Source organism: Nycticebus coucang, chromosome 15 (assembly GCF_027406575.1).
Source record: "Nycticebus coucang isolate mNycCou1 chromosome 15, mNycCou1.pri, whole genome shotgun sequence".
NCBI classification, from domain to species: Eukaryota; Metazoa; Chordata; class Mammalia; order Primates; family Lorisidae; genus Nycticebus; species Nycticebus coucang.
The window spans coordinates 13897905-13919885 of NC_069794.1; the positions used below are offsets into that span (position 1 = coordinate 13897905).

General features: G+C 44.5%; 1 protein-coding gene across 3 annotated transcripts in view; it reads right to left on the reverse strand.

Annotated features, from left to right (window-relative positions):
• Positions 1 to 21981, reverse strand: part of FARP1 (FERM, ARH/RhoGEF and pleckstrin domain protein 1) — a 285816-nt gene that overhangs the window by 194604 nt on the left and 69231 nt on the right. For all 3 annotated transcript variants that reach the window (XM_053563575.1, XM_053563573.1, XM_053563574.1), the window contains exon 2: positions 20228 to 20421. In XM_053563575.1, coding sequence (XP_053419550.1) covers positions 20228 to 20398 — 171 coding nt within the window. In that variant the 5' untranslated portion in view covers positions 20399 to 20421. The remainder of the gene's footprint in view (positions 1 to 20227; positions 20422 to 21981) is intronic.

A 21981-nucleotide genomic window follows, 5' to 3' on the forward strand; every position in this document is an offset into this window, starting at 1 on the left:
CAATACTATAACTGAAGAATTTTAATGGGAATGCCTGAAGTATTCTCCACCATTTAATTAAACACCTGCTGCTAGATTTTGGTAATCAGTCTTCATCATATTTAAGTAATTTCCATTATTCTTTTACTCAGATATTAAAAGCCGTGGCTAAAAACAATTATAGACTTTAAAAACATCTAATAATAATGTTTTGTTTCTTACTTATTATTTTGAAAGCTTCCCTAATGTTGAGTTGTCTCTGCTTTCATGGAATAAGTTTCAGCCATGCTATCTTTCAAAAATACACTCCTGGGTGGTGCCTGCAGCTCAGTGGTAGGGCACCGGCCACATACACTGAGGCTGGCGGGCTCGAGCCTGGCCTGGGCTGGCTAAACAACGACAAGAACTGCAACCAAAAAATAGCCAGGTGGTGTGGTGGGCACCTGTAGTCCCAGCTACTTGGGAGGTTGAGGCAAGAGAAGCACTTAAGCCCAAGAGTTTGAGGTTGCTGTGAGCTGTGATGCTATAGCACTCTACAGAGGGCAACATAGTGAAACTCTATCTCCAAAAGAAAAAAAAGATACACTCCTGGTTTTAATTTACTAGTATTTTATGTAAAACTGTTATTTCCACACTCCTAGTACAAGTAAAATTGATCTATACTTTCCTTCCCCATATTCCCTTTGTTAGCTTTTGCAGTTACATTATTATATTACATGTTTTTAGTAACATGGAAAATATCTGTTTTTTTTGAAGACTAGCTATATAAAACTACCTAGGCACGGTGCTTTAATAATACATTCATCCTAGAGAAATACAAAGGCCGGTTGATAAGAATTTATGCAGAAGGCTGTTTACATTGGCAAGAAAACCTGGAAATATCCTGAATGTCCTAACAGGAAAGTAATTGAATAAATTATGATTTATCTAAACTATGGGCTATCATGCAGATATTTTTAAAAATGAGTTATTAAAAGAATGACATCTGTTGACCTGGAAAGTTGTTTATAATATGTTGTTAATGAAAAAGGGGGAAAACCCACGTAGACATGTATGTATGTTCTACGACTGAGAAAAGTGAGAGTTAATATACGCCAAACTCTTAACATCCTTAGTCTATGATGAAGGGGGGACTGCTGTGGGAAGGGAGGGAGTGATACTTTAAGGAAAAAAATATTTCCTTAATGGGGGGTGGGAGGGAAACAATCCAAAAATACGCCAAACTCTCAGAATTGTTAACTCAGAATGATGGAACTATGGGTGGTTTCTCTTTCCCGTTTATTTTCCAGTTCTTGGTAAGAAGAATGTTGCTTGCATTACGTTTAAAATTAAGGGCAGTAGAGGACTGTGTCTTTTATAAGTATAGACAATAGCAAACAGAGCAAGATCATGCCTTTACACTGCTTTCCCGTTCCCGGGCTCACAGATGGTGTGGCAGAGAGAAGATTACATCCCCTCTGGTCACAATGGTTTGTCCTCAAGGGACTTGCTCTCACTAGTCTGGTGCCAAGGACCCAACAAAGAGCCCAGAAGCTTCCTTCCCAGGGTCACTAACGCTCTCCGATGCCTGAGAATGTCATGTACTATCTCTTCCTTCCTGGTTGCAAGGCCAGGAAGGAGAAGTCACCCACCTACTCCCTGCTGGTCTTAAGGAATATGAATAAAGTCCAGTTTCCAAACACTGACGTCTCCATCTAAGAGCAAGGGAAGAGAATGAACGTGAGGTAAGAAGCATCCTACGCATTCAGACGGGCTGCGGCATCGGCAAGCAGAGGACAGTTTCCTTTAAGAAACAAGGGACCTACACAGGCTGTCAGGACCCAGCCAAGATGCTAACATTAAATAAGTCTGGATGGAAGAAAATGAAAGCTTAATAGATTAACAGCTCCCCAAATGAAAGCTTAGTAGATTAACAACTCGGTGGCAAATGTCAACTTTCTCCTGATTAGGGAAGAAATCCTCAGAGTCGGAGGCAGAAATATTTATACACATCAAGAAAATATGTAGGATGATCATTTTCTCCAATTTTTCAATTTCTGACTTGCAGAGGAATACCTGAAAAGAGTCCTTGTGACTCTGACAGTCTGAGCCTTCCGGAGATAAGCAGGGTACTGTATTCCAGAGGAAAATCCAAGTAATCACTGAGATCTAAGCACAGCAGAAGCTACCAAGTCAGCTGACGTGGGCCGTAAAATGTCAAGAGTCCCATGTCATTCCTTGGACCACAATGTTAAAGCATGAAAGGAAATGAAAATATTCCTTAGGAATTCAAAACCTCTTAATTGGAATGAATAGTGATTCCCAGAGCTTTTCAGTTTCCCCCTGAGAATTCAAACGTCTTCACATATATAGAATCTTTCTCCAGTATCTGTAACAATATTTAAACACAATTTCCTTATGGTGCTGTTCCCGTGGAGGGGCTGTGGCGAGGGAGCCCTCCTGGCCCCTCCATACCTCCTCCCTGGGGCTCATCTATCTGATGCGTGTACTGGGGCGAAGAAGCTGGGACTTTCAGGCTCAGCCTTCTCCCCTTTCGCACACACATTTGAGACAGTTCTTACCATGCAGGACCCTGCAGTTGCCCGGTCTGTATGTGCCACCAATTGAGTGGCGAGTCTGGGTAATCCAGGGCATGCAAGGTCATCGGCCCAGCTGGCCATAATCAAAGATAAACCCTCATCAGTGAGGGTGCAAACTTCAGCCCTCATTGGTTAGACCAACCACGGGTACCGTGCCTTTCTCGGTTGGTTCTGAACTCAGGAGAGGAAGAGGCAGCTGTTAATATTAACACCACTCCCTCTTAAAGTTAAACAATACCTTTATAATAACAGAGAAGTCTACATGATGGAAAAAGTAAGATGGTCTGAAGGAGATGCTTTGCCAATGCAGTCAACAATCCAAAGTCTCAGAAAAACCTAACCACTGAGCAGACGGTCAAATCCAGGCAACGATGTTCACGGAGAACCACAAAACCTGCCGGCATTGGGCCTGGGAGGGCATATGAGCCAGCAAACAGGGGCCCTTGACATCCTGAGCTTCCTAAAGAGTCAAAGGCACCACGACAGGTCTTCGCAGGGTCCTCACTTGATATTTGGCAGAAGGGAAACCATTATAGACGTTTTCTAGGAAAATCAGACAATACTATAGAAAACATCATTCACTGTCAATATAAAGTTTCAAAGCGCTGCACTCTCAGTACAGACACACAGGCAGATCTCAGAGATACCGTGGGGTTGGTTCCAGACCACTGCAATACAGTGAATTGCACTCATCTTTTGATTTCCCATTCCCAGTGCATATAAAAGTTGCATTTACACTATCATGTAGTCTATTAAGTGAGCAATAGCATTATGTCTTTAGAAAACAAGATATATACCTTAACTAAAAAATAGTTTATTGCTAGAAAATGCTGACACAAAGGCCCGAAATGAGCACATGCTGTTGGAAAAATGGAGCTGACAGACTTGCTCAAAGCAAGGCTGCCCCAAACCTTCGATGTATTAAAAAAACACAGTATCTGTGAAGCACAGCAAACTGAAACGCCATAGAATGGGGTAACCTGTAAGTATCTAATCTTTACGTGCATTACTAATTAGGCACGTCAGTGTCCATTTATGAGATCTACCTTCCCAGCATGGAAATCTGAAAACTATCTCCAACAAAAATCTTTTCCCGGCAACGGCTATGGCTCAGTGGGCAGGCGCCGGCCCCATATACCAAAGGTAGCAGGTTCTAACCCAGTCCCAGCCAAACTGCAACAAAAAATAGACGGGTGTTGTGGCAGACACCTGTAATCCCAGCTACTAGGGAGTTTGAGGCAAGGGAATCAGCTAAGCCCAGGGGTTGGAGGTTGCTGTGAGCTGTGACGCCACAGCACTCTACCGAGCGCGACAAAGTGAGACTCTGTCTCAAAAAAACAAAAACAAAAACTCTTTTCCTACAAATCCTAGCAGCTGTCCTTCATAACAGCAAAGGAAGTCTGAAGTCACTGCAAGCCGCACTGTAAATTAGGATGAGGGAAGAGTTACCAAGTGAGACCAAGCCAAGGAAAAGTAATAGGCTCCTAAAGATTGATTAGTTAAGCAAAAAGCTAAGTGAAGGGGTAAATTAAAGAGGGTATGTTTTCTTTATGAGAAAAAGAAATATTCCTATCCCTTTATGCATCCGAACTCCACAACAGAAGTGGATTATAACCTACTATGTAAATGGGAGATATGCAGAGCCCTATGAACGACTTTATCGCTCTTTCCCTCCCCCTTCAAGGCCAGTAAACTTGGCCAGGGTCTTATTTTTCTTCCATCACCTCTCTAGTCCACCCAAGGCCCAGATTTAGGAATTTATTTCCTGTGTCCTCTGTCCAAACACCAGCTTGGCCAGGCAGAATTCCGGGGTTACCCTTGCCCCCCACACTCACCATGAGGAACTCTAACCCCCTCCCTGTAACCACAGGCCTGCTAACAAGCTAGAAGCGGTTTCAGCACACTTTCCTTTACCCTGAGAGTCTCCCTCTTGCAGACTCCTTCTACCCAGCATAGCAGAGTGGTTCCCAAGACAGAGAAAATATAGAACCCCTAATATGCAAAATATGCTCTGGTTTGGTAAGAAGATGTTCTGAAAGGCAAATGGGGTGGCCTGGCTCTTAGTATTCATGTCCACACTACTGGCTCACAGGAGAGCTGTCCTGTGAGAGCTTACCTTACGATAAGCCCAAATCTTTGTTAACATTAGCCAGAATCATTTACCAGTGCTTACCATCCAAAGAGTCTTAATTGAGAAAATACATAAAAGAAAACTATTGTAAGGAGATAAGCTAAATCACCAATGCCTTTGGTGTGAATGAATGTGGAGGGCTTTTTCTTTTCTTTAAGCATTTATGTATTTCCCTCATTTTCAACAATGAACACAGGTTGTGTTGGGGTAAATACTAAGGGACTCAGAAAGTATCATGGTTAATTTCTTTGAAAGACCAAATAGGTTTCTCTGGTTCTTGCTAAGACCTCTAATCTGTTCAAAGATGCCAAAACCTTTTACAAAGTTGTAATGGTATTATTAAAATAAACGACTATGACAGCCTCATCGTGTCAATGACAATGTTTTTCAGCAATGCCCAAATCTCTTCTGGGGGATAGGGATGTGCCCAGTTCTCTAGAGCAGGTGAGAGGCAGTGACTCATTTACCCAGGGCTCCGGGATATGCCCAGTGACCATAATGCGACCTGCCAGGGAACATCATTATGCTATCACAACTTGGATTTTAAGTAATGCTGGGTTTTTGAATAATTTTTAAAACACTCATACACTAAAATTGTATATTCAGTCTACCTTTTATTTTTCTTTCACTTCCCTAACCTGTAACAGCCAATACAGTAGAGATAAAAAAGGCCTGGTAACTCAAGAGATACTGTAAGCTCTGCTGCTTTCTGCTGGGGTTGCCGACATTTCCCTTCTATTTCTTGTCATACTATGTCATACTAGTGCTAGTCCCCTTATCATCTAAAACAACAAAAACAAAACAAAACAAAACCTTTGAGAGTATGTTACATGTCCTATTACTGCTATGACAGTTAACAATAATATTTTACATTGTCATTCAGAGGACTCATATTGTGAGTAAGATAGACACAAAGGATTTCGTAATGGGGGGATTTATCCAAATGCTATGCTTTTAAAACAAAACTTCCAAATTTCTTGTGAATCCCTCCTGGTTGCAAGTCTCCAAATGCTACCTTAAAGCCGCATAAAACATTCTTGACTAATTTCATCTTTACGGTTAGATGAATCTTTGCAAAAGAGGCGGCATGTGGGCAGAAGGATAAGGAATAGAAAATGTGGGCGGCGCCTGTGGCTCAAAGGAGTAGGGCACCGGCCCTATATGCCAGAGGTAGTGGGTTCAAGCTCAGCCCCGGCCAAAAACTGCAAAAAAAGAATAGAAAATGTATCACTTCCAAGGAATTAATTAGAGTAAGGTCCAAATGATTTGTTTTGGCAGCTCTCTGCTTGGAATGTTGTATGTTACTCAGAAACAATTTTTAATTGCAGGATCTACAAGCCAAACGCAGTCAGGAGATGCTACTTGCCTTGCTGGCTCAAAGATAAGTTTCACGCAAATATTCAAAGATTCTGGTCTCTGAATTATAGAATATTAATACTAAACCGTTTGATTTACATAGCAACTGCTAGGAAATAGGGAATGCCTAACACCTTTAGTAAATTCAATATCATTTTGAAATTCTGTCTTTGCAAAATGTTCCCAACCACTACATAGAGTAAAAACCAGCAGATAAAACGAGAGGCGAATTGATCCTGAGACTTAAATGATTGGCTAAAGGTCCCACAAGTGGATCAATGGACAAAAAAGACCTACTGACTTTTTACTCCTAGTATGTGCAGGAAACATACTAGTAACTCGGGAGGTCACAATGAACTTGGCCCCAGTCTTAAAGGAATGGAACATCTCTCTGGGAGGCAAGATCCCTACAATGGTAACAGTGCACCCCCTAACCAGGGAGCAAACACCAAGCGATGCAGCAAACGCCAGTGAACCTTCAACTCTAACTCAAATCAGTAAGGGCTATGTCAACTAGTTTCTAGATTATATGGATCCATGGAATATGTGTTCAAATTGTGATTTAAAAAAATACATCTCATGGAATTTACCATTTTGATTATTTCTGAGGGTATAGTAGTGGTAAGCATATTCATCTCTGGAGATACAGATCTCCAGAACGTCTTCATCTAGCAAAACTGAAACTCTGTACCGATTAAACAACTCCTTTTTTCCGCCCCTTAGCAACTACCCTGTTCCACTTTCTGTTTCTATTTAGAGTCCTCATGTAAATAGAATCATACTTCTTTCCATAACTGGCTTACTTCACTCAGTCGGATGTTCTCAAGGTTCACCCGTATCACAGCATATGGCAGGATTTCCTTGTTAAGGTTGAATAATATTCCATTTTTCACACGTATACATTTTGCTCATTCATTCTTCCAAGGATGGACGCTCTGGTTGCTCCGACCTCCTGAAGATTGTGAATTCTGCTGCTATGAACATGGGTGTGTAAATATCTCTTCAAGATCCTGCTTCTGATTCTTTTGGGCATACCCCCAGAGCGGGATTGCTGGATCATAGGGTAACTTTATTTTAATTTTTTGAAGAACTACCATAGCGTCTTCCCCAGCAGCTGCACCATTTTACATTCCCTCCAACAGTGTACAAGGCTTCCAATTTCTCCACACCCTCAGCAGCGCTTGTTATTTTCTGTTGTTGTTGTTGTTAATAGTAACCACCTTACCGGGTGCGAGGTGGTAGCTTGCTGTGATTTTGATTTGCATTTCTCCCATGACCAGTGACGTTCCCTGACATAACTTCTTTTTTTTTTTTTTTGGCCGGGGCTGGGGACATAACTTCTTGAAGACTGAGTGAACGCTCGGAGAGAAGTGAAGATTCATTTTTTTTTTTTAACACGGACCACATCAAAAGAAGAGAGATTTCCCAGAATCAGGATGAATGTTAGAAATGTTAACAAGACCAGCTGGGCAGCGCTACATGGTGACGTTCAGGCCAGCACTCTCTCAGTACTAATTCCCTGGAGGATGGTGAGCCAAGAGCAGTGATAACGGAAAATAACTCAAAATCAGCTCGCTTCTGTGGCTCGCTTGATTCGTGCAGCTGAGGTTTCTCATCTCCTATGGCCACCCATACTTTAGTTCTAATTTCGAGTGTGCGTACACGTGATTTAAGAGTTCTGGTCTCCTCCACTTACCAGGAAAATGTCCCAGCCTACAAAGTGTGCCAAAGGAACCACAGCAGAAAACTGGGAAAATGAGTCACACAGCTAGAAGTCACAGCCGTAAATGGTCCAACCATTTTTCAAATGATGTTTCATAACAAACAAACAATGGAAGTTGTTATACATCTGAGGTGAAGCAAATCCTGCCTCCCACGAAAAGATGAAGTCCTGACTCCCTCGGACCTGTGAATGGGACCTTATTTGGGAACAGGGTCTTTGCAGATGACCAAATTAAGATGAGGTCATTAGGGTGACTTCGATACAATCATGTCCTCATAAAAAAGGGGGAATTTGGAGATAGACAAGCGGCAATAAAGCCACGTGAAGATGAAGGCAGAGATTGGGGTGATGCAACTACAAACCAAGAATGCCCAAGATTGCCAGCAACCATCAGAAGCTGGGGTAGAACAGATCTTCCTCAAACCCTCCAAAGGAACCGACCCTGCTGGGATGTTGAACTCAGACTGTTCATCTAGAGACAATTCATTTCTGTTCTTTAAGCCACCCAATTTGTGGAACTTAGTTACAGCAGCACTAACAAACTAATACGTTATAATTTAACAAATGTCAGATTAAGGCATTAAGTGATGGATTTCTCAGGAAAAATGGACAAGCTTCCCCCAATGCTGCAGCAGAAAGCGCTGTACTGCCAGCAGACTGACAAACGTACCTGGCTCCCTCAAGGGTTCATGTGGGTACAGAGCACAGAGAAAAGGCACTTGTTTTCATCTGGTACCTTCTGTACCACCAAACAATGACCAAACACAAAACCAACTCTGCAGGCCCCTGGGTCCAGCATTTTTGTAGCCAGACAAGAAGCAAAACTAAGTCTGGAAGCTAAGCAGTGTGACTTGTACCCACATAAAGACTCTGAACAGCCCTGGTTGGCAGGACGCCGAAGGGCTGCTGGCAGGGTCTTGGTTTCTGTTGAACCAGTTCTCTGGAGAAAAGTAGAACTTTATTTTCCAAGATGGCCATGTACCTTTCAGGAGTTTCAAAAGAGACTTGAGGCAGCAGAGGACAAGAGCAGGAAAGTCTGCCTGAGAGAAATGACCCTTAAGATGGAAAGGAAGGGAAAAGTAAAAAGAGGGGTTCAGAAAGTCCACAGTTAGCAAACGCTCCAGTGCTGAGTGGAAGTCCTCCTTGTTCAATGTGAAGAAAGGGCCAGAGACAGGCCCAAACCACAGGCCTGGATCAGAGCGATGGCCCAAGTCCATACAGATTAACCACGTGGTCAGCAACAGGAAGCCAGGTCATCGCCGTGAAACTTTCCTGGATACAGTGAGCTGTGAAATACGACTAAAACTGAGTTAACAAAAGGAAGTCATTCTCAACACTGTATTATGAAACCAGATGTCCTGTCTGACAGCTCTAGTAAAATATATCACTTCAAAATTTTCGACCCTACAAAAATAATTAAATCAAACTAAGGGATGCTATGAGATAGTTAACCTCTGAGTTTTACTTTCAACTCTTACATCCGATGTATGCTACAAGTACTACTAAAACCTGCCCTTTTCTTTCTCTTAATCACTTGAATTCCACTAAGATCATCCACAAATTATAAGCACATTGGTGAATCCCAGGATTCTTATGTGAATCAAAGGCATTCTTGCTGGTGCCTGGTGCATGAAGCCATGTCCTATTGGTGCAGTATTTAAAGATGGAGGGGTCAGCAGCTGTCAGGCCCTTGAACTTGAGGGATGGAAGCAGAGGAAGACAGCACCAGAGGCTGGCCAGGCAGGCATGGAGGGAGCCCACAGTGTGATGGGAGTCTGGCTCATCTCTAACCAGACAGGGCATCCTGGCTGTTCCCACACTGTGTCCTACAGCTTGGCCCCCACACACTGCTCAGCCCACCTTCCCTGCCAATGCACTTCGGCTGGGGTCAGCAGGTGGGAGGCCCTAGCAGGGGCTGTGTGGGCAGGTAGACACAGGCTGAGCTATGGAGAACCCACCTCTCTGGAACTGTGGGACAGGAGCTGCTTGTTGTTTAAGCCACCCAGTCTGCAGTACCTTCTCAGCCCTAGGAAACGAAGTCAGCTTCCCACCACGAATAAAGGTACAGCTGTGACACTCTCACAACTCCACAGACACCGCTTTCCAACATCTCAGCCCTTCAGTCTCACGCCTGCATCAAAGGCACCAGAGCTGTGTGCTGCCAGAAACACACACTGACAAGTGACCACTGCAGGAGGGTGTGACGGCCAAATGCACTATAGAGTTTGCGTCGTGAGAAAATTACATCAAAACCAAGTGACACGCTAAGGAAAGTGCCCAGCTCCTTTCCAACGCTTTTGCAAAGAGTCCTTTGAAGACACTGGATCTAAACTTTCTCCCAGCTCTGTGCTCACCAGAGTCGGGCGAGCTAAAGAGCGGCATCTGGGGTGATGAGGAAACCAGAACGCAGAGTAAACATAATTTCCCAAACATAACTTGAAACTGAGCCATCAACCTCCACTTGTGATTTCTAGTTTGTACCATATACATAATCGCTATGGATCTTGGAAGTTAATCCCCACAGCCACAGAGTCTTCTTTGTAATTAAAAATAAAGCAATGGGGGGAGGAGGGGTCACGGCACACCTCTTGGGGGTGGGACACAATTATAAGAGGGACTTTATCAAACAAATGCAATCAGTGTAACCTAATTCTTTGTACCTTCAATGAATCCCAAACAATAATAAATAAAATAAAAATAAGCAATACTTTTTATTTGCAACATTAGCGATGATCCTTTTTTGTCCAGTAAAGACAGACATTATTTCTAGTAAAACATTTGTTGCAGACAGGCCTGGCTGGTTAACTTCCTAATCCTTAGTGACACAACCAAGTAGCTCAGGATGGAAACCTCAGGACTGTCTATGTCCCGCACTCCCTCAGGGGCTCCCTGCTCCCATCACATTCTCCTGGATCTCTCTTGAATCTGTCAGTTTCTGACATGCTATCTATACCTTGTCTGTCATCACCAGTCTCGATGACATTGCCTCTGGTCACTGGGCTTTCTTCCTGCAGACTCAGTCCTGTTCACTCCCCTGGCACCTGGCCCAGGCAGCAGCACAGCCGATGGGCTACATTTTCCTAATAGCTGCTCCCGGTCCGGACCATCTAACAGAACAGGTGAAACACTTGCTTAAGTATAGGGCAGTGATTTTCAACCAGGGTGCTGTGAAAATCTTTAGAGATCATTACTTATTTTTCAAAAGAAGTTCAAACCAGTAATATATTCTTTTTTTTTTTTTTTTTTTTTTTTTACTTTTTCTTGATCAACATAATGTAAATATGCTGTGTAACTTTAACTATAGATTCAAGTGTGCCCTGAAATTTAAAAAAAGGGTTGCAAAACACTGGTATAGGGTGATCCTGGGTTGAGACCCCACGTTCTCCCCAGCTGAACTACACCAGGTCACTTACGCCCTGCAAGCCTAACCAGCGATACCAGCGCTCGCCAATGAGCAGTCAGTGAGATTTGGCACGATGTCTGGCATACAGTAAGGGATTTATAGGCTAGTTACCATTTTTATTCATTTTCTTATCACTGGCAGCACCTTGCTTCCCGTGTTGATAAACATCTATGGAGCCCTTATCGTATTTCCAATATCACATTCCATAAAATAAAGCCAGAGCCACCAGATTCCACTGCGGGTATCTGGTCCAACTTCCTGTTAATATAAATGAAGAAACAGAAATCTACAAGGCTCTCACTCAAAATCACAATGTACCAAAGGCTTTGAGAACTGCTTTTGTACATGATCATTCCACCTACAGAACAGAAATCCCAAACAGATGAAATCCTCCCCAATCTTATGAGTTAAAACCGTAAAACCATTATGCCCAACTCTAACATTCAAAATGATGGAAGACACAAATAACTGAATGTTAAAACATGGCAGATAAATCAGTCTGATTTGTATGTGTCATGTTTTTATATTTACATTCAGGCTCGGCAGCATCTGGCCAGCCAAGCACTTGGTTCCAATGAACCCATCCACAATGCTAAGACCTGCCCCAGTGGGCCTTGAAATTATGTCCACCCTGAGATCATTTGTCTAGTCCATGCTGGAAGGATGCACTGTCCTCCTAGGAAAATCTTGGCTCTAAAAATAGACTCTGGGCTGGGCGCAGTGGCTCATCCCTATTATCCTAGCACTCTGGGAAGCCGAGATGGATGGATCCCTCAAGCTCAGGAGTTCGAGACCAGCCTAACCAAGAGCAAGACCTCATCTCTACTAAAAATAGAAAATTTAGCTGAGTGTTGTGGGAGGTGCCTCTAATCCCAATTACTCAGAAGGTTGAGGCAAGAGGGTCACTTGAGCCGAGAAGTTCAAGGTTACTGTGATCTATGATGATGCCATGGCACTCTATACAAGGTGACAGAGTGAGACTCTGTCTCAAAAAAATGAAATAAAAATAGAGAGGCTTTGAGACCATGGAAATAGAGACCAAGAAATTTGCAAAGCAAAAATACATGTAAAACTTATGAGCTAAAAGAACAGGTCCCCTCAATTATAAAACTCATCTAAGTGAAGCTCAGAGAGAAGGGGCAGGTAAGTCCATAAAAAGGCAGTCAATGTGCTTGGCAGAAACGGAAGAAGTCCAAGTGGCACTTGGTTGTTACAAGCCTTCGGAAAGCCACCTGGGACACAGCACTATTCAGGTAATGATTCACCCTCCAAAGAAGGTCCTGATCTGTTGTGAGCCGACACAGAAGGCTGTGGAAAAAGAAGAGAGGAAGGACTCCCCCTGATACAAGAACACCGCTTTTTAGCCTAAACTGCTTTCAGATGCTTTCTTTTGTCCAGTTGATCTACCCAATAACTCTACCATGAAAGCAAGTCTCAATTCTGTTAAAGAACAAGAAGGAAACTAAAGCTGAGAATTAAAGGGAGGAAAAAGACTAACTTTTATGAGAGCCCAACATGTGTACTCTGCATTGTGTTGGGGTTTTTTTTGTTTATTTGTTTACAGAGACTATTTCCTTTGGGTTCCAGCTGGGCCCACTACAGTCGGAGGCGGACAGAGAATGGCGGACAGAGAATGGTTAGCGCCTTGGCTATGACTAGGAAGCTCTGAAATCGGAATCCAAGGGCCTGCATTTTCTCACTGAACCACTGTTTCTTTATAATTAAGAAAATTTATTGTTCCTTTTAAGAGAAGGGGGGAAATAGCAGCTTCTCAACCTTCCTACACTTTCTCAGAATAGGGCCCATTTTAATGTCAGCTACAGACATTCTCAATTACAGTTTATTCTTTTTATTTATTAGGTTCTACTGAGTGAGTCTTTGTTCAGGGAAAAAAATAACAAACAGCTGTTAAGGAATGACTGCAATCGTTCCAGAGTTACAGAACTGACTTTGATCATGAGGGTCTCAACCACAGTTGAAGGAGCACACAACAGACATTTCAGGCCAACATTTAACTTCTACTCTACGCTTCCAAAGAGCTAGGAAGAAAGGCTAATGGTATTTAGCTGAAATTATTTATGGAAAAAAATTTTTTGATCCATGAAAATAGCCTTTAAATGTATCTCATGAGGCCTGACCCAGACAGGTCCCATATATCATTCAATATTAAATACAACACAGAAATGACCGCACAAAGCAAAATGCATGGAAATACTATTTCGGAAACTTTGCTAATCAAAAGAGCCAAAAGCAACAGTGATAAGGAGAATGAGACACTGACTTCTTTTTGAAAAGCTGGGCCATCGTGTGAAATTCCCTGCCTCATTCTGGGTCAGAGCAGGGCTGCTAAGAGCCAGCCTGTGCAGCTCCAGCACACATGGCTCCCTCTGGGCGTAAAGGGCCAATTAAGTTTTATTGAAGTCTGTCCTCCTCCACCACTCCCACCTCTTGCATGTGAAGCCATTTGTACAAAAGTAGAAAATAAAGCAGCTCTGGGGTGCATACACCTTTCTTCCGTTATCCCTGATCAGCTTGAGGGCCAGCCCCACTGCCAGAGATTTGTGATTCCAGGAGAGGCAGAGGAACACTTTCCCAAAAAAGGAGGGTATCTTTCCTGTAAGATCTCAGGTTAAATGTATACTGCACCTCTTTGTGGGGAGGGGGAAAGACTTTTAGCACTTAACCAAAAAGGGCACATTCCCTAAGCTGGTGAAAGAGCAATTAAAAAGGGAAACAAGGGTCATTAAAAGCAGGAAAGACAAAGAGGACACAGTAGCTAAGAATGAGTGGCCATCAGCCTCTGCTCTTCCTAAGGTCAACTCAGAAGGCCCCAAAGAGGAGACGCAGAGCCTTTTGGAAAGATAAACTTCTGCTCCAGCCCTTTCTCTGAGCTTATGGAATTTATGAAGCTTATGAAGACAGCTTTAGATTTCTATTAACCAGGGCAGCCCTTTCCTCAACCCACAGCTCTTGGAAGAACCAGCTCTCGGGTGGCGTCAAGCCTTGGTTTCAGTGCAAATTAAAGAAATGAAAGAACCGCTTTAAAAGGTAGTAAGATGAAATCAATGTTTCATCCTTTAAAGATTAACTTTACAACACTCCTGATTAGGTCTCCAAGATAGTACCAGCAATTCTGATGCCAGGAAAGAAAAACCAAAAAAACAAAATGCCCTTTGTGGTTGGTCTCTGTTATCATGACATGCAAACTAATCATCTTTTTAAAAGTTTTAGTGGTCTTCTGATTTCAACAAACTTGTTGAGCTTTCTACTATAGTGTGTTACTGAGAAAATAACTTGATTTCTTCCAGTCTTCCCCCTCCCATTGTCAAGCTGTGGAGTTCAGCACTTTCAGGTTCAGTGAGGTTTTTGGAAGTGACCCACTCCACACATGCACAAGGTCAATCACAACACTCCCTGACGCCCCTTGAGGGGTCGAGGGGTGTACCCTGTGTCGGTTGTGGTATGCTTATCCATCCTCACCAAGCACGTCGTATGTACACAGGACCTATCAAGTCTGATCAGGCTCTGAGGGCTTTGGGGTTTGTTTCAAGATTAAAAATCCCTTTCCTCAAGGAATTTACCATCTGTCTAGAGAATTCACAAACAGAATGATAAAAAGTTAAATCGTCAACAAGGATGCCAACACAGGGGCCCGACTTCCAAAAAAGCAAAGGCGAGGAAGCCTTTAATATAGATCATCTGGCCCAAATGCCTCATTTGGCAGATAAGGAAACTGAGTCTCAACTCCAGGAACTAGTGAGAGAGGTAAGATTAGAGACCATGATTGGAAATCTAATGAGAGGTAAGATAACCAGCTCCGTAAGGAGAGAAAGCGGCCTGAAACGGGGGCAGGGAAAGGTCTGGCATCCGTGGGAGCTCACTAAGTTTGCTAGGGGAGTGTGTTCAGAAAGGGGCAGGGACAAGGGGCAGCACGGAGGTGAGGCCATATGAGTACTGAGGTGGTGGCGGCCCACCAGCTGTAACTGGGGCCTCCTGCTTGGGAGTTGGAGGGGGGAAGTCTAGAAAGACTCCGTGGGGTGAGGCGGTGGAAGCCCACCCATCTCCCAGGGCAGGCAGCTCAGCGCAGGGGAAGGTGGGTGAGCCCAGGGCTGCAACCCCAGCCCTACCTTAATATTGTGCAAATGGGAGCAAGTGGCTCAAAAGCTCTGCCCTTCACCCATAACGCTGGGGACGAGGGACAATACCAAGCATGTCCTGTAACTCTTATGAGGGTTAAGTGACCAAGCGGAAGTGTGGCTGGTGGTTACACATATAGGCACAGCTCGGGTGCAGGATATGATCATGGACCAAAGCGACAGAGGCCTTTCCCCCCCCGCAGGGAGCTCACACTCTGCCTGCAGAGACCGAAACTAATAAGCACATAGACCAGTGACTTTCAACGGGTGTGCTGTGAGAGGATCTTAGGTATGCTGCAAAAATTTTTAAAGATCATTAATTATTTTTGGAAAAAGTTCAAAGCACAGTAAGCATATATATATATTTTACTTTTTTTTTTGAACAGCATAATTTAAGTGTGCTGTGGAAGTTTATAGGTTCGCATATGCCATGTGATAAAAAAGGTTGAAAAACACTGAGGCAGAGAAATAAAGAGTTTCCCAGCAGAGATGCTAATTAATGCAGAAGACGAAGCACAGGACTTGGCTGAGAATGACTCTGAAGCGGCTGAGGACCTTGCCCTGTGCAGCGGGCCCTCCCCAGACTCCCTGCACTGAGAAATCCACACTTCCTCCTCGAGCAAAGGAGAGAGCTAGAGAAACCTCGGGAGCTAGAAAAGCTTCTGAGCAAAGCAGTGACAAGGCACCAACACTGGAGAGCTACAAGAACTATTTCCTGTGATGACGCTTAGTTTACTCTGCTCCAGTGAGGGCCTCGGGGCCACTGTCCACACACCTGCAACCAGCCACTCCTGCTAACAGACACTAGGTGTCCCTTTGTCACCTGTGAGCATCTTTCCCATAGTTTTCACTAGGGCCGCTGGCAAAAATGGCTCCCTTAATTTCCACTGCTCTCCCTATGGTGACACTGCTAATGAAATCACATAAACTGAACACACTCAGAAACCATCTGCTTCATCCCCCTACGTCAGTAGGAGCGGTGTTTGTTTACCAGCAAGGTCGCGGGGATGGGACACACAAAACCTTCCCAGACACCTTCAGGGGAAGGGGGAGGTCATTAACCCTTGCCCAGCAATCATTTTGTTTCATAACCTCTGATGAGAAGACAAAACTGCATATATCATAAACCACAGGGTGAGGCTTATTTGCTCAGGACTTTCCACATAAAGATGATAAGGCACCAGGCAAGAAGTTACTATAAATATTGTTTTTGAACTTTCCACTCTGCAGAGGAAATACCTAAAAAGATTGTGCAAGTGCAACAGCAAAGGTGGTTGTGGAACGAGCTACATAATGGAAAAGACTGTAGAGCTCACTGCGAAGGCCTTTCAAAAGGTTAAACTCTGAAATAACGTTTTAAAGGCGATAAATAACAGACAACCGTGGAAAGTAGAATTTGGTTCTCTGTGCTGTGAGTCTTCACGAGATTTACATTTAAAATGACTACTTTGCCTGCGTCCATATTTTAAAACAAAAGGAATAAGGAAATACAATTTCCCAGGGAATCCAGTCCCCAGGGAAAGACATGGTCATCTCCAAAGGAAACTGCAGGGACTTCTGGCCACGTGCCCTGCTCCTCTGTGTGGCAGACAACTGAGCAATGAGAATTCATATTCACTGGGGACACCGTCAGAGGAGGGCTCACACGTTCGTGAGGAGGACACATCCAGGGTCAGACACTGGCCTAGATGAAGTCTTAGCAAAGCTCAGTCTCTTGCGATCCTGTAGTCACCTTCCTCCCCATCACTGACAACTGAGTCACCACAGCCTGCCCTGATGCCCGCCAGCTGCCAGATGGTCTGGCTTTGGCTGTTCTTAAAGAACATACGGTAGCAATTTAGAATCAGCTCCATCAATAAAAGTGCTGATATCTGGCTTTCTATAGCCAGTTAAGGAATACATCTGTTGCCCAGGGGATGAGTAGAAACATTCTCACGAAACTAGGAAAAAAAACAAAATGAGAATGAATGGGGTGTGTGAAACTAACAATGGCACAAATTCTACTTGCAAAATAAACTAACAACATTCAGACAGTAAACATTTAATTAGCACCTACTATGTGCCAGGCATTAGATGTTGGGGATACAGAGATAACAGGCAGGTCCCTGAGCAACGCAGTGGCAAATGCTCATTGACACCGTTCATCATGTGTATTCTCGGCATGTGCCAAGATTTGTTCCAAACACTTTATTTGTATACTTCTTTTTTACTTTCATAAAGTATGAGGTAGGGGTTATATTAGCCTCCTAGAGAAGAAAACAGATACAAAGAGGTTGACTAACTTGTCCGAGCTGACCAACAATTAGGCAGAGAGCCCAGGCAGTATGGCTCCGCCCTAGGTATATGAGTAAAGAGGTCTGCAGGAAGCAAGAAAAAAAAATAAAACAGCCACTGGGAGAGGTACCTAGGTAACACTGACAGGCCTTTTGCAGATGCATAGGAGTTTACTGAAGAGAATAAGAAAGATTCCTAGCCGGGCACAGGGGCTCAAGCCTATAATCCTAACACTCTGGTAGGCCGAGGAGGGCTGATCGCCTGAACTCAGGAGTTCAAGACCAGCCTGAGCAAGAGTGAGACCCCCATCTCTAAAAAAAATAGCCGAGCGCTGTGGTGGGTACCTGTAGTCCTAGCTACTCAGGAGACTGAAGCAAGAGAATTACTTGAGCCCAGGAGTTTGAGGTTGCTGTCATCTAGGACGCCACAGCACTCTACCGAGGGCAAGAAAATTGAGTCTCTGTCTCAAGAAAGATTCCTTCCAAAGGGATTACAAATGCAAAGCACAGCCATGAGAAATTATGAAAGACAATTTTAAAAGATGAAAACACATTTTTATTAATGCTTCTCAGGCGGGAAGTTCTTCTATAGTTTCCAGCTAAACAGTAGCTAGGAATGGAGTCTTGGTGTTCTCTGGTGTCAGGAAACTGAAGTACTGAAGGGAAATACAATTCAATGATCCCTGCAGTTAACACACAGCAGCAGCATGTGCCAGCTCCTCAGTCCAAACACTGAAGACAACACCATTTAATAGAATGTGTTGCTAGAGGCTTGGGCTCAGAAGTCCTGAGCAGTACCAAATAGGAAACGTTGAAACTAAATACCTGGCTGAACCAGTCTTGCAACAAAGAGAAAAAATTGGGGAGGGGCCGATGTGGGTCACAGGTTCCAGAAGGCTGAATTCTAATAAGACATCATGTGCTCTCCACAATGCATCCTGCAATTTTAGATTAGCAATGGCTTTATGCACCAAAATAGGAAGACGTTCCCAGGTCCTTGAAAGATAGGAACTCCACAACAAGAAAATGAAAGACACAAGGGTTGTTTAAAATGTCCCATAAATGGGCGGTTTTAAACATAGCTATTTTGAGCTTATCTTTCCCTGAGATACTTATGTTAATTTACACTCTCTGAACACTGTTCTTTGAAATAAATATAATTTACTGAATCATATCCCATAAGTGATTAAATGATGGGTCACCAACGTTAATACCCACTATTAAATTTCAGTCATTCTAGCCAACAGGGATAATAGATCATGTCCACTTGAAAAGGTGTTCCCAAAGTTTGTCTCCCAGGCCAGGCACGGCAGCTCACACCTGTAATCCTAGCGCTCTGGGAGGCCAAAGCAGGTGGATTGCCTGAGCTCAGGAGTTCTGAGACCAGCCTGACCAAGAATGAAACCCTGTCTCTATTAAAAATAGAAAAACCATCTGGGCGTTGTGGTAGGTACCTATAGTCCCAGCTACTTGGGAAGCTGAGGCAGGAAGATCTCTTGAGCCCAAGAGTTTGATGTTGCTGTAAACTCTGATGATGCCACAGCACTTTAACCAAGGCAACTCTTGCACAAAAAAAAAAAACAGGATAATTTTTTTGTCTGTCTCTTGGGATACAAGAGCCATTTTCCTTCCCCACAAACAATATTAGATGTGGTGTCTGATACCCTAAAACCTAATCTGAGATATGCTGAGAATTCTCCAGACCTGACCCGAGGCAAAGGGAGAGGCACTCACAGCTCCAGTACACCAGACACATGCCCCTCCCTCGCCTCAGGCTGCAGGGAGCAGGTGGGGGCTCCTCAACCTCCAGCAGGGGCTGTTTGAGGAGGAGACTCCAACTGCTCAGAGGGGCCAAGGCTGCTAGCGCCTCCTCTGCCTGTTTCCCAGCCCCCAAGCTGTACCTTCCTCGCCCAACATGGGGCCTAGCCTAGGGCTTGGATCTAGGCTTTTCTACCCTCACCCACACCACCCTCTGAGGTTGAGAGCGTGATATTTTCTGACTTCCAAATATGAAAACACACACAGTAGACCCTCTGTAAGTTGCCCACCCAAGGAGCTGTAACAAAGTGGTCAACACACAGAGGTGGTCACCATAAAGAACAAGGCCAACTGTACTGATATGACATGTGGCGCATGACAGTCTCTGAAAATTAGGGCAACTTCAGGAGGTGGTCCGTGTGGAGAGAGGGTCAGCTATGGAGGCTCTATTGTACATGGCTTTATGGCACTTTTCTTGCTAGTAATCTAGACGTACGTGGGACACACACACCCCAATGTAAGAAGAGGAATTGCACATAATAAGCCAATTAAACTGGGATCCACCCACGAAACCACTCTCCCCTCCAATTACAAGTCTGTACATCACATACATATCATATATATGCACACGTTATGTATGGACTTGTACAAATAAAGGTCATAGTAAAATTCAAGCAGCAAAGCCACAGACAGCACTCAGTGGGTAGTTTACTCATAAGACTAAAAACCAGAGCTCAGAACCAGAATGCATCTGCAGAGCTGCTGGGGGTATGGAGGGGGTGGGAACATGCAGGCCTCCCCACCACCTCATGTCGCTGAACTCAGGAATGAGCCAACTTCCCTCCCTCCCATGCCCATCTGTGGGTTCACAGATACACCATCAACTCACTGGAACTTCAAACGCCTCTTGGGTGTCATCCAGCATCTGGATCTTGATGGACATGAGTTTTCCCGAAGGCGTTGGGGGCGGCTTCTGTCCACGTTCTAAGGTACTGATCCCCGAATTCTCTGGGGCCCCCAGTCGAGATCCTGGGGTCGTCCGCTGCTCTATCTCTCCCATGGTGAAAGTCACTTACAGAATACCTGCAGGAAGCGGAGAGAGAGAAAAGCACATCAGAGTGGAGCCTCATTGAAGCGGTCCATTACCTCCCTTTTGCTACAGGGGCTTCCCTGAACCACACCATGGTAGGGAAGCACCTGTCCCCTGTCCCCCGTCCTCGCACAGGAGGCTCACAGGGGAGGCTTCAGCTCACTCACTCATGATGTGACTTGTAAGCACGTCGGCCATGGAAACAGTCTGCTTATTTTATGCTTTTGCATATTTTTGCATAACGTTGCATATTTTACTCTTCTCCAGTATTACAGTTAGCTCTTAATTATTCAGCGTCTACAATGAGCTCGGCACTACTTCTCACACCTTAGAGCTGGTGGGACGATGACAGGCAGTACCAAAGACATGTCATTGGCATCCATTAATTACCTCTTACGGACACAGTAACACACTAATGTGGTATCATAAAGATAAATGGGTAAAACACATCGCTGAGCTCAGGCTTATAATTTGAGAGAAGAAATAAATACATATTCACAACAGACATGGGCAACATAAGCCAGGGGCTTTTTTCTCAATTTCTATTTCTTCTGTCTCTATTACAATAACCTCCTAATTCATTTCGTTCCTGCCACCACCCCTCCAACTCTTCCCCCTTTCCCCAAAACCCATTCTTACATACTGCGTTGTAGGGTTAACAAAGTTACTTCCTAAAAACACAACACTGTCCTCCTTCCTCCCCACACAGACCGCACCTCCCTCCTGCCTCTGTCTGGTCCCAGGTCTTCACAGGCGCGGTGCTCTCTGGCTGAACACTATCCCCTCTCTCCACCTGGAAACTTCCACCGCTTTAAAACTCAGTTCAAATGTCACATTCCGACACCTGGAACAGAGCGCCTGTGCCACTGTCCCTTCTGTGCTCACGACTGTGTTGGAGCCACACTGTGACAGTTGAGCCCTGAGCACGTCCTGCACGCCTCTTCCCCCAGGGCACTATGGCCACCCTAGAGCAGGGCCCCTATCTTGAATATTCTCTGCCTCTCAGCACCTTCCTAGGCACGACGCTGGGCATAAAGTGGGGCTCAATGTTGGCTGCTGATGACTGGACGCCTCAGCCGGGGCTACATGTCAAGTGTCACAAGAACACAAAGGGAAGAGATTTCCACATGAGATGAGACAGTGGAAGCAGGAGGAGACGGGAGCTGCACTCGATCTGGGCTCAAACAGGAGACACGAGGAAAAGGCAGTCCAGGGAGAAGTGACGGCGGCGTCAACAGCGTCACAGGACAGCAATGAGACAGCACGTGGAAGGAGAGTGAGAATCAGTGCCGAGGAGTCAAAGATGAGTTTCAGAAACAGTCTGAAATGGGATAATAGAGCTTCAGGTGGCTGGCTGAGAAACAAACACGGTGTTTGCCCTGTCGGCAGTGGGGAGTCGGTGGGGTAAGAACAAAGACGCAACAAAAATAGAATCGTAGCGAGTCGAACCTGAAGATGGAAAAGGAGAGACGGGGGTGGGAGCTGGGGCATCGGTTACAAAGCCACCACAACAACCCACACTTGAGGTGACAACTTGGAGAGCAGCAGGGAAA